This window comes from Mirounga leonina, unplaced genomic scaffold, assembly GCF_011800145.1.
Source record: "Mirounga leonina isolate KUSES-001 unplaced genomic scaffold, KU_Mleo_1.0 Mir_224, whole genome shotgun sequence".
In the NCBI taxonomy this organism is placed as follows: Eukaryota; Metazoa; Chordata; class Mammalia; order Carnivora; family Phocidae; genus Mirounga; species Mirounga leonina.
Window position 1 is genome coordinate 20,616,137 of NW_023270615.1, and position 11,678 is coordinate 20,627,814.

Sequence of the window (11,678 nt, forward strand, 5' to 3'; positions counted from 1 at the left end):
GGACACGCCCCCCGGGGCCCCGCCCCATGGGCCTGGGGGCGGGGCCGGCCCCGCGGGAGCCCCAACCCCCAAGGGGCCAAGCTGGCTGTGCAGGAAGTCTCGCTCCACGGCCTTGCACGGGCTTTGCCCTCGGCTCCCGCCCCTGCGAGCACCCGGTCCCCCAGGCCAGGTGTCTTCCGTGAGGGGCACACTGGGACCCCATCTGTGTCACCGTAGGCCAGGCCCTCTGAGCTAGGGGTCCTAGGTCTTCACTGAGGAACTCCGGGCGCTGGGGGCAGATTCAGACCCCTGGGCTCTGGCTGTGCCCCCACCTACACACCCGGGGGACCTGCCCTCTCCTGGCTCGCCCCCTCCAGCTCAGCTCCCTTGGGTCGTGGTACCGGGCTGGGTCCGGAGCTGCGGCCCGCCCCTTCCTCACCCCAAACACCGCCCAACCCAGGCACAGTGCCCTGCCCTGGCAACCGCCCAGGGGGCTCTCCTACCATTGACACAGGAGCTGAGGCAGCTCTGGGTGGCTCAGGGCTGCTGCTGAGTAGGCTTGTCGCCCTGCAGAGCAGGGGGAAGCTTCCTTAGCCGAGAGAACAGCAGATGCAAAGGTCCTGAGGTTGGAATGTTTTGGAAGCTTGAGGAACAGCCAGAAGTCTGGCGGCTGGCTCAGGAAGTCTGGGAAGGTGGCCCAGGTGGACAGGACTGGCTCTGGAGGGCCTGGCAGGTGGCAGCAAAGAGGTGTTCTCCTGCGACCACAGAGTAGTGTTCCAGCAGAACAGTTCCCCCACCCCACCTGCTCTCCTAGCCCAGTAGAATACGTGAGGGGCATGCCCCTATCCTGGGTGGGAGTTGCTTTCACCCCATAATATCTCCTCCCCACTTCAGACCGGTGAACCACACATGATGAGTTCTTCGATTCCCTTGACCAAGCAGGTGTTTCCCATTTGCCACATTGGGAAGCCAGGTGAGTCCACAGGGTTCCCTCCAGACCGTGCTAGGGGCCTGGAGCCCCAGAATTCCCTTCCAAATGCCCCCCAGCCCATCTCCAGGGCTTGCACACAGGGCTGGGAGGGGAGGCGGGATGGCTTCCAGTAGCCCAAAATGCAGAATTGAGCCTGGCCACTTAGGGTGTGTATGTTTTCTGGGGCTGCTGGAACAGGGGGCCACGGGCTGAGTGCCTTAGGGCAACAGCAATGTGCTCTCGGGGTCCTGGGGGCCTGAAGTCTAAGATAAGGTGTCAGCAGAGCCTCCCCTCCAAGGGCGCCAGGAAGGATCTGTTCCGGCCTCTCTCCAGCTTCCCACAGTTCCTTGGCTCATGGCAGCAGCATTCCAGACTTCATGTGGCCGGCTGTCCCTTTGTACGTTTCTGTCTCTGTGCCCAAATGTCCCCTCTTCTACAGGGACACTAGTCTTACTGGATTATCGTCAGCCCTTTTGACCTCACTGTAACTTGGTCACCTGGAGAAAGATGCTGTCTCCGAACACTGCGTGTTCTGGGGTGCTGGGAGTTAGGACTCCTGCACTTGACTTTTGGGGGTGGGGTGGGCACAGTTCAGCCATAACAGATAGTATCAAGGTCGGGGACAGACATTTTTCTTGGTGTGTGGCTTGGTTGTGTGTTCTGGGTGTTCAAGTATGTGGTGTTGGACAGCTAGGGGCGGCCGAGGACCTCTGCCATATCCCATGGGAAACCATGTCCCTCGTCACGGGCCAGGGCACCCATTGCCATCAAAGCCGTCTCCACAAGCAGGAGGCACTGGGGCACTGGGGTTGGTTCTAGAAGTGAATCCACGGCCGATAGGAGCCACGAGCTGGGCTGCCCCGTCCACCGTTTCCGGGGCCTCTTGGAGAGCCCAGCAACACTAACTGTGTGCAGGGAGGGAAACTGAGGCCCAGGAGGGAAGGCACTTGGCCCACCTCAGATGACCAACTGCCTGGACCACCCCCACCCCGCCCGACACCTCATGCCCCCATGTGGGGCGGGGACCATGGCGCTAACGGCCTCCCCCCCGTGCCACGGGCCTTAATGTTCTCATCTGAGGGACAGAGAAGGTTGCGCCACACTCCTGATACCACGGAGGCTGTGACATGATCCGTGACGGACCTGTGCCGTGGAGGGGGCCACACAGGCCCCACTGGTGTTTGCACTTACTCCCCTCCCCACCTGCCCCTGGCTCTCCCAGCTGCTCAGGGCCCCAGCCTCCCCGTGTCCTGGCCCAGACTGGGAGCAGTGCCTGGACTGTGCCCGGCCGTGTCTCTCTGCCCTCGGGCGGCAGCCTCCTCCTCCAGGAAGCCCTCCCTGCTTACCTGCCCCTACCAAGCCGGTCTCTGTGTGTGGGACCTCAAAGCCTGTACTGTGTCTAAAACAGAGAGGACTGTGCCACCCGCTGTGCCAAGATGAGGCCAGGAAGGAACTTGTGGGCGGCTGCTGGAGAGGCAAGAAGAGCCCAGCACAGAAGCCTGAGGAACTGATTGCAGCCTTGGCCTCTCTGCGTTTGGGGTCTGGCCCACACCCTACTATCTGCTCCCCGTCTCAGTTTACAGCTGGGAGCAGACAGTATGCTAGAACATTTGTGCAACGAAGGACCTCGTGGAAAGGAACCAGGGAGAGGAGAGCCATCTGAGGCCCTGGTCTCAGTGTTCTGCTCTGTAAAGTGGGCCCACACACATGCTGCTGTGAGAATGCCAAGGGGATGTGAGGGTCTACCCTGGAGGTCCCCTCTTCCCGAAGGGCTGCCCCAGGTTGACTGACGTGTCCCTGGGCGCTGGTGGCCTGGGACACGGGGGGCTGTGCGTAAGCCTGGTGGGGGGCAGGGGTGGTCATTTGTGTGTTTCCCTCAAATCGGATAATAACTGTAGAAGGGCTAAATGCTTTTTGTCTTTAAATATTCCTGATTATTTTGCTTCTACTCAGTAGAAACATGAGATTTCCATCCTAAAAACCTCTCACAATGGACCAAGTCTGGAAAGTTCCATCGCAAGTTGGTAAGAGTTAAGGAAGCAATGTGGCCTCACGGGCTTGCCTTTTTTTTTTTTTTTTTTAATTAAAAGCAATTTTCAATAAAGTAATCTGAGCCTGTAGCTCCAATGAGCTGAATGTGTGGGGAGGACTTTTCCCACAATGGCGCCCTCGTGCACACGGGCCCTCCAGCTGCCCCACGGGAAGGCGGCAGCCTGGTCCCCTTCTGCAGGTGAGCCCCTGCCTGGAGCCCGCTCCCTGCCAGGGCCCGGCTCTCACTGTCCGGCTGTCCTCCCCCGACAGTGGCCTGCACACACCAGCTTGCCTGGGCCCTCAAGAGGGAGAGCGGCGGGTCCCCCAGGTGACATCGAGCTGCCGCCCACAGGTTCACAATGACGGGGACGATCCAGCAAGGCACCTGGGGGGAGACAGGCCTCAGGGCCATGTGCTTCGCTGGAGGGCAAAAGCAGGCGGTGGACGCACGAGACTAGATCCCATCAGCCCCTCGTGGGCGCCAGGTCTGCGCAGGAGCTGGGACACAGCGAGCACGGGAGGGACACGGCCTGACGGGCTCCTCTGTCCCCACCTCTGGGCTGCAGGTCACTGTTTGCTGCCCCTTGACTCTGCTTTGTGCCATCTAAAGTTTGCAATAAGCATGAATCCATTCTCTAATCAGAAAACAGGAAACTAGTAAAACGTTTAAGGCTAGGACACCTACAAAGGATTACACACATTCACAGGACAGTCTGGATCCCACTGTGAAAAGATGTGGGAGACCCTCGTTTACAGATAGGGAAACTGAGGCACAGGGAAGGGTGCTGTCCCGTCCAGGGCCACACACCACGGTGAGAGGGTTCCGGGCCCTGCCGGGGGCGGAGGCTTGTCTTCACAGAGCCCAGGGCTCCCGGGTAAGCCGAGCAGTGGCAAGCACACAGGAGGGTCAAGGGCAATCCAGGGGCTTAGCGCTCATGAGCCGGCTAAGCTTCTTGGAGGCCTGCACCTGCCCAGTGAGTCTCCAGTCACCAGACAAGTGTGAGAGCCTGCCCCCCACCAGGGGCTCCCAGCTGGCCTCCCAGCACACGCCCAGTGCCCAGGGGCCCCCACCGGGCCCCCTTGTCGCCCTGTGGGTGGCCTTGGACGAGCCCCGCCCCTCTCTGGCCTCCAGTCTGGTCCCCACCTCACCCAAGCCACGCCTGCGGATGCTCAGAGCTCTCCTGCAGGCACCTCGGAGGCCAGGCCTGGGGAGGCATTTCTGGGCCCGCTTATAGAGCAGCCCCTCATGAGGCCTGGCGTCTGGCCAAGGCCATCCAAACGGACAGATCAGAGCGGTGCTGGGAGAGCTCTCATTTCACAGTTGGGGACACTGGAGCTGCGAGGGAAGGGTCTGCCCCTTCAACACAGCTCATCCCAGACCTTCACGCCAAGGCCCAGTGGCCAGGGACTGACTGACCGGCTCTCTGTGCCTCTGTTTGCATAATCATGCTCTAGCACTCCTCCTGCCTGGGCGGAAGGGCCGACAAGATGTGCCGTGCCGCTAAGCACGTCCAGCATGGGAGGCCCACGGTCGGGCCAGTAGGAGGGGCTCCGCGTCCCCACCGGAGAAGCAGGTCTGCCGGACAGCAGAGAGGCAAGGGGCTGCGCACCTGCTCTCGCCCCCTTACTCTCTGCGCCAACAGCCATGCTTTCCAGTGACCATCTCGAGCACTTGGCTGTCTTCATGTTATGGGTGAGAGACAGGCTCAGGCCTGTAAGCCCCACAGTTTGCTAAGGGGCTGCCCCCGTCAGCTACAAGAGACAGAAACCCAGCGTCGGCCCAGGGGCGATGGTGAGGACTTCCGAGAGAGGCCCCTGCGGGAGGTCCCTGGGCAAGTGGGAAGAAGAGCAGACTTCTCCATCCTGGGAATCCACGACCGCGGCTCCCTCCCCCCCACGGCTCCTCCCTCCCACTTTCTGGGAAAAGTTACTGATACTCAAGCACGAGCGAGCGCCACGTCCCAACAAAGCCACCCGGCCTCACGCACCCTCCTCAGCGTCGCCTTGTGCCAGTCTGGCCCCCAGCCCCTGGCGCCCCGGCACGGAGACACCTGCACTCCCCGTGGTGTGTACTGCTCCTGACCATGGGGGCCACCAGCCCCCCCCGCCCCGTGTGTCCCCGGGGCTTGGCCGGGAGGGAGGGAGGGAGGCCACGCTCCAGGTACCTCCAGACCAGAGTGGCTCCACACCATGCCGTGTCAGCGTCCTGAGGCCACCGCAGCAAAGTGCTTAGGACCGCAGGAGGGCGCTCGCTGTTCCTTGTCCGGGGGCCATGCTCATGCGGCGTCTGCCTCTGCCCTCCCCTCTGAGCATCTTCTCCCTCTTTCTACAGGGACACATTTCGGGTGGACATGGATCTTGGAGGCACACTATTCAACCCACCAGTCTGTCCTCTGACCCCCTCAAAGGTCACTTTGGTCTCGTGTTCAGAGTATATCCTCCCCAACCCCGCAGCTCCCGGGGTCTTAACCCATTCCAAAAGGGAGACGGACAATGGACGGAAGGAGGGAGTCACTGGTCCCAAGCAAGTGCGAAGCCCGGCGGAGCGGGCGGCAGAGACTTCAGGGCCTGGGAATAATCCTCTGGCCCGATGCTCCATCGCCCGGGCACGTGGCGGTGGCCCTGCTCTCTGGGGCCCTGGGCACCCCGCCGGGGTTCACGCCACCAGACAAGAGGCCCCACAGACCTCGCCTGGGACCCCACCTCTGCCCCTGTGCTGGGCTCGTGGGTCACACCCCCAATCTCTCCAGCAATGGGTGTTCCCACAGCACCTTCGGTGTCTCTTCAGACCTAATTTAACAATCTGGGCAGGTTCCCTTTTGCCCAACAGCCCCTCCCCCACTTGTCCCCCCCTCCCCCAGGTTTTACCACAAGCAGCTTCGCTTGGAAATGTCCTCAGCTAAACATACAAGTTCGTCCCTTATGATGTCTCCTTTGCACTCCACCCGAGAGCACGGTTCAGCCCGGTCTCTGCCACCCTCACTTCCCCTGAGCCTTCCTCGTCCCTATTTCTACCGGGGAGCTCTTGGAGGACATCGAGGCATTTTCCATCACGTGCCCCAAACTCGTCCGTTCCCAGCTCCACAGCCGCTCCCGCTGTCCAGCCTTTCTGGGCCCAAAATTGGCCCTGCATGGCTGGAGATGTGCAAAGTGCCACAAAGTTGCCAACAACAGAAGTTAAACTCATCGGAACAACAGAAATGTATCCTCTCTCGGTTCTGGAGGCCGCGACCCCAGGGTCAAGGTGTGGGCAGGGCCTCACTCCCACTGGAGGTGCGGGGGAGGGCCCTCCTGTGCGTTCCGCCCCGATGGCTCTGCCGTCTCCAGATCTCCACCAGGCTCAGCTGCGCCACGCGGCTGTCACGTGGCCGTCCCAGAATGTCTTCTCCTCTTCTCATACAGACCCCATTATGGGCTTAGGGTCTCCTCCATCCTATTTTAACTAGCAACATCCGCAAAGACCTTATTGCAAACAATGTCACATTTCGAGGTTCCAGGTGGACATGGATTTGCGGGGAAACCATTCAACCTAAGATACCTGTGTTGGCTTGTTTCCCTTCTCCATCTTATTCTCCACCCACTACAATTTTCCTAGGTGGCCCCCCAAATAAATTCCTTGCATTCAACCAGTGTAGCAAGATCTGTTACTGAGAGAACCTTACCTGACACGGTCCCCCGCTCCGAGCTCCCGGGGACCCACTGAAGACAAGCCCTCCCATGCTGAGCTGTCGTGTACCCCTCTGTGGGTGGGTGAGGATGCTGGCCCCTTCCCGCAAGGTTTTGGGAGGACATGGGAGAGAATGCTGTGGGCTCTGGGCTGAGGGTCACATGCACTTCCTGCTCTGGGGAGTGGGGGCCCTTGGGAGTGACCCCAGTATTTTTCTTGAAGTGGGTGGGCTGCTCAGTTGTCAGCAGTGGTCCTGGTGCCCCTGGGGCAGATGTCGTTTTGGGGGTGTCATTTGCTTCTCTGGGTCTTGACAAGGCACAGGGAGGCCGAGCCCCCCGCCAAGGGTGGAGACTTGCCTCGCAGCAGAGAGCTGGCCTTGGTGGGAAAGGGGACAGCCTGTCCGTCCCAGGGACACCGCCAGTCCACATTCAGGCGGGGAGACAGGGCCAAGGCAGGACATGGTGGAGGCTGCATGCTCGTCCCTACAGACGGTGGCCACGGGGTGGGGCAGCAGCGCTGAGCAGGACATCTCACTCCACGTGATTTATTCTCACACAGCCGCTTCGGAGGAAGGCAGAGATGCGTCTGCTCCCCAGTCCCGGTTTGGCCATCTGGCCCCACACCGCCAAAGGCTGGGGACCATGGGGACCAGCCCCGACCAGGGACGAGGGAGGAGAGAGGTGGTCTGCGATGCTCCCACCAGGGCTGCCAACAAGGCTTGGAGGCCTGAGCACACAGGGCTGGAGAGGGGCGCCTGCAGGCTGCACCGGGGCCGTCGGCCGGGGTCCCCATCAGTGCTCTGCACCCACACGGGCCCAGAAGTCCAGCCAGCCAGCGGGGCTGGGCTGGGCCTGGCAGGCCTTGGAGCCAGCAGGGTGGAGGAGGCTGGTTTCCAGGATGGAATGTGCAGAATGGCGGGCAGGCACCTGGCTACGCCCCACGACATGTCCTGGCGCCACCCACCTCCTTGGGCCCTCAGTTTTCCCCTCATAAATTGGGAGCAGCAGTGGGTGTGAGGCCGTTTGGCCCGGGAGCAGCCGGCCTCTCATCACAGCTGACTGCTTCCGGAACACCGGGAGCCCCTGGGACCCCTCAGACTCTCCTGGGGACCCCCTGGAACCCCTCAGGACCACGGGGAGCCTCTTAGGGGTCACGGCCACATCATCTGGGGAAGATGGAGATGCTGAGGTGACAGGTGGACAGGCCTGGAGCGAATCCCTCTGGAGCACCCAAGAACAGCGTCCCCAAGCCTTCACCACAGCTGTTGGCAGATAGAGCACCTGCTATGAGCCAGGCCCCATTGTGGGTTCTGCGTCCTGCCCTGGGAGCCTCTGTGCTACATGGGGGGTTCAACAACAGGGCACATATCCGAGCAAACAGTGGAGAGGCTGATGCGCAGCGCATCCAGCAGGGTCTCAAAAAGACCAGCGGGAGGTGGGAAGGAGGTGGGTCCAGGGCTGGGGCCAAGGGCCTGGGTGTGGGGTGTGGGGGACAAAATGACGCCAGATGTGTGCAAGGACCAGGGTCTGCAGGGTGCAGTCCGACCCCGTGCCAGAAATCCACAGGAGGCGTGCCCGCTGTGCCCACTGCATGAACAGGTGGATGAAGACTGAAGGAATGACCGCCAGCTGAGCCCCTTCGCTTGCTTGGGGCAAGTGTATTTCCCTCTCTGGGCCTGTTTCTCTACAGCGAAGACACCTCTGGGCAGTAATTCTTCTCAGCAAGTGGCTGGCTCCTTCCGCTTTCCAGGACCGCAGGGGATGCCACCAGCAACCGCTCTGGGCCTCGTGAGGATGTGTGTTCTGGCAATGGGGTGGTCAGCAGGCCCTGGAACCCTCGACGGGAACCTGGGCTCTGAGCACCATGCAGGTGGTGGAGAGGCCCCTGTGCGCTCACCTCTCCCGTTCCTGTCCCTTTGTCCTCCACTCTTCCTCCCGTGGAAACCGCTCAGGCAGACCCCTCGCTCCCAGCACGGCCCCTGGGCCCGGCATCAGGCTGGGCAGGTGGGCACTGCAGACCCTGTCCCATCCTCCCGTCAGGACCCCAGGGCCTCCTTCCCCACTGGCCCCATTCCCCACAGGAATGGCCTCCTGTGCCTGCAGGGTGGGGGCTGCTGGTGGGACGAGGAGGAAGCAGGTGGAGAGGCTGAAAGCCTCTGCCCTCCGTGGGTGGGCAGGAGCCCAGGCCCTGGGGACAGACGTGCCGCTGGGGGAGTCATCTCTCCAACAGCTGCAAGCCGTAGCCTCTGACTTGCCCATCACAGCTCTTCCTGGAGACCTGCTGGGCGCCCGGGGCCCGTCTCCATCTGCACCCCGACCGACCCCACAGCAGCCAGCCAGGCCCGTTCACACTCCCAAGTCCACCCTGCGGCCCCCACCTCTCAGAGGAATGCCAGAGGAGATGCTGAGGAGACCCGGGGCCAGGCCCTGCGGCCCCCAGCCCGCTCTGCTGGCCCCTCGTGGCCCTGCCCTAGGCCTGGGCGCTCTTCCTGCAGCACCTGCCCAGAAGGGTGGTCTCCCAGGGACCTCCCCTCCTCTGACTGCTCCTCCCACACCTGGGCACCACTCCCCACACTGCAGGAAGTGCGGCTCCACACGGAGGGAATTCCTTCCCTCACAGCCTCAAGGCCTGGTCCAAAACGGGCAGCGGGGGCATGCCTCCCGGGCCTGCTGCAGCCACAGTCTGTGGGGCTATGCTGGCCCCCGGGCTCTCCCATGGACTGCAGCGGACTCTGCAGGGGGGCAGCACGCCTGCTTCAGAGCTGCCCCGCGAGGGCAGGGCCCACCTGAGGTCACCATTGGAACCTGCGTGTGGAGACCCCAGGCTGCTCGGCAGGAGGACAGGGCCCAGAGAACTCACTGGGGGGCCGGCCAGGAAGACCCCAGGTGGGCACCTGCTATGGGGGGCCTAGTTTCACCTCCAACCCCAGTGGAGCGTCGCCATACCCAGCGGGTCAGTCCCAGCTGCTCCCTCAGTCTGGAGTTCTGGGACTCGCAGGACCTCCTATGACTCAGTTTCCTCAGCTGTCAAGTGGGAACGTTCTGGACAGGGTGCCCCTGAGAAGAGCCCAGTAGGCCTGTGGACGTAGGATGTGCTCAGTGAGCGCAGAAAGCAGAGGTCGGAGGAGAAGGGACCAGGGAGAGGGGCCAGCTGGGCCCGGGTGCTTCACTGTCTCCCCCACCCACAGCGGTGGAAGCTGCCCCCGCAGGCCTAGCTGTGCCCTCACCCTCTCCCTGGCCTGACCACCGGCCGGTCCACCTTGGGGCCCTGCCCTGAGGCTGTGCCCAGCTGCTGGGTCCCAGCATTTATTTTTGCAGACCAGCACCGCCCGCGGCGGGCCAGGGACACAGACACAGATCTCCGCCCCCACGTGACGCAGGGGCAGGCCTCTGCTGGCCTCCGCGGAGTTTCTCAGGGAGGTCAGGGATGCCCCTGGCGACCACCGGCCCCTCCGAACAGGGAGGCGGGCTGTGGGACCAGGAGCTGGCAGAGGAGGGAGGTGGGGTCCGGGGCCAGTCACAGTTCAGCTCACGTGGTACAGATGGCATGAGGCGGGCGGCAGGGAGGAAAAGCATGGCTGCAGACCTCCACCAGCGTCCCCGGGCACCCCCAGGACACTCCTTCTGCCTTCCGGAGCTGGCTGCCCCGCACTGGACAGTCCGTCTGCACCCTGCTCCAGGCCACGCTACTGGGGCTCTTCGTGGACACATGCTGGGTGCGTGGGCCTGTTCCTCTGCTTCAGGGAGGTCCCTCCAGGGTCAAGTGCCCCGTGGCCTGCCAGCCCCCAGCAGTCTGGGAGCTCCGCACGCCAGCACAAAGCCTCCGACACCACCTCCCGGGTGGGCACAGGCCCTGCTGTGGGGGCCGCAGAGCTGGGACACCTGGCCGAGGCTCTGCTCACAGGGCCGCTAGGCCCGGGTCCCCGCGGGCAGCCGCGCTCAGGGCGTCCAGCCAGTGCTGCCGCAGGTCCGCTGACAGGGCGCTCAGGTACAAGGACCGCTGGGCCTGCTGTAGCCGCCACACATGCCTGGTGTCCGGCCCCTCCACGGGGTCCAACACGCTCACCGTGCAGCCAGAGAGGGGGATGGTGCGTGGCGGCCAGCCGTCCTGCAGCAAGGGAGAGCTGGGTCAACACCTGGCCTCTGCAGTCCTGGCCCACAGAACACTCTTTCCCACGGGTGATTCTGAGCAGCCGGGGAAACCGAGGCCCAGGATCACAGGAGCCTGAGCAGGGGTGGTCCCAGGCAGCGTGGCCCAGGCCCCTCTGCGCACCATGGGCCTCAGGCTCTGGGTTGCGAGGATCAGGGCACACCCCCAGCACGACCCCGGGGGCAGGTGGGGGACGCACCTGGCTGTCTCCCTGCAGGTGCAGCACCAGCTCCAGGGGGTCTGATGCCGGGATGGTGGCCCACACCTCGCTCCAGGCCACACCGTTATCGGACACCTGCAGGGAGCTGCAGAGCAGGCTGGGCTGGTGGTCCACAGCCACTGGCTTCTGGAGACAAAAAAGGAAGGGCAGGGGCAGCCTCTCTGCAGGTGTCACCCTCATGGGCGGGGGCAGGTCTTGCCTCCTGGGAACATGCTGGACAAGAGCCTGGGCCAGCCTGACCTGCCCCAGGGTCACCACAAGGCCTCTGGGTATCAAGCTGGACCCTCCAGGGGACTGAGACTATGAGTGGCTCAAGGCCAGAAATAAGGAAAAAATAGGGAAAATGGAAAAGCTGGAACCAGGGTGTGGCTCTCAGGGAAGGGCTGTTTCAGTTGAACACACACCAGGCACCTACCACGTATGCACCCACACCGCGCGCACCAGACACCTAGCACGTGCACACACCACGCCCACCACGCACCTACGTGTGCACACACTGTGAACACGCGCACCACACACCTACCACGTGCGCACACACACCGCGCCCACCGCGCACCTACGTGTGCACACACACCACGCCCACCACACACGTAGCATGTGCACGCACATGCACCGCACCTACGTGAGCACACACACCGTGAACACGCGCACCACACACCCAG

At 62.9% G+C, this 11,678-nt stretch overlaps 1 protein-coding gene across 1 annotated transcript in view; it reads right to left on the minus strand.

Moving 5' to 3' along the window:
* Positions 1–9,198: 9,198 nt before the first annotated feature.
* FGD3 (FYVE, RhoGEF and PH domain containing 3) overlaps positions 9,199–11,678 on the minus strand; it is a 37,386-nt gene continuing 34,906 nt past the window's right edge. The window contains exons 17-18 of the mRNA XM_035029252.1: positions 10,996–11,142; positions 9,199–10,754 (exon numbers count right to left, since the gene is read on the minus strand). Of these exons, the coding sequence (XP_034885143.1) occupies positions 10,545–10,754; positions 10,996–11,142 (357 nt within the window). The 3' untranslated portion in view covers positions 9,199–10,544. The remainder of the gene's footprint in view (positions 10,755–10,995; positions 11,143–11,678) is intronic.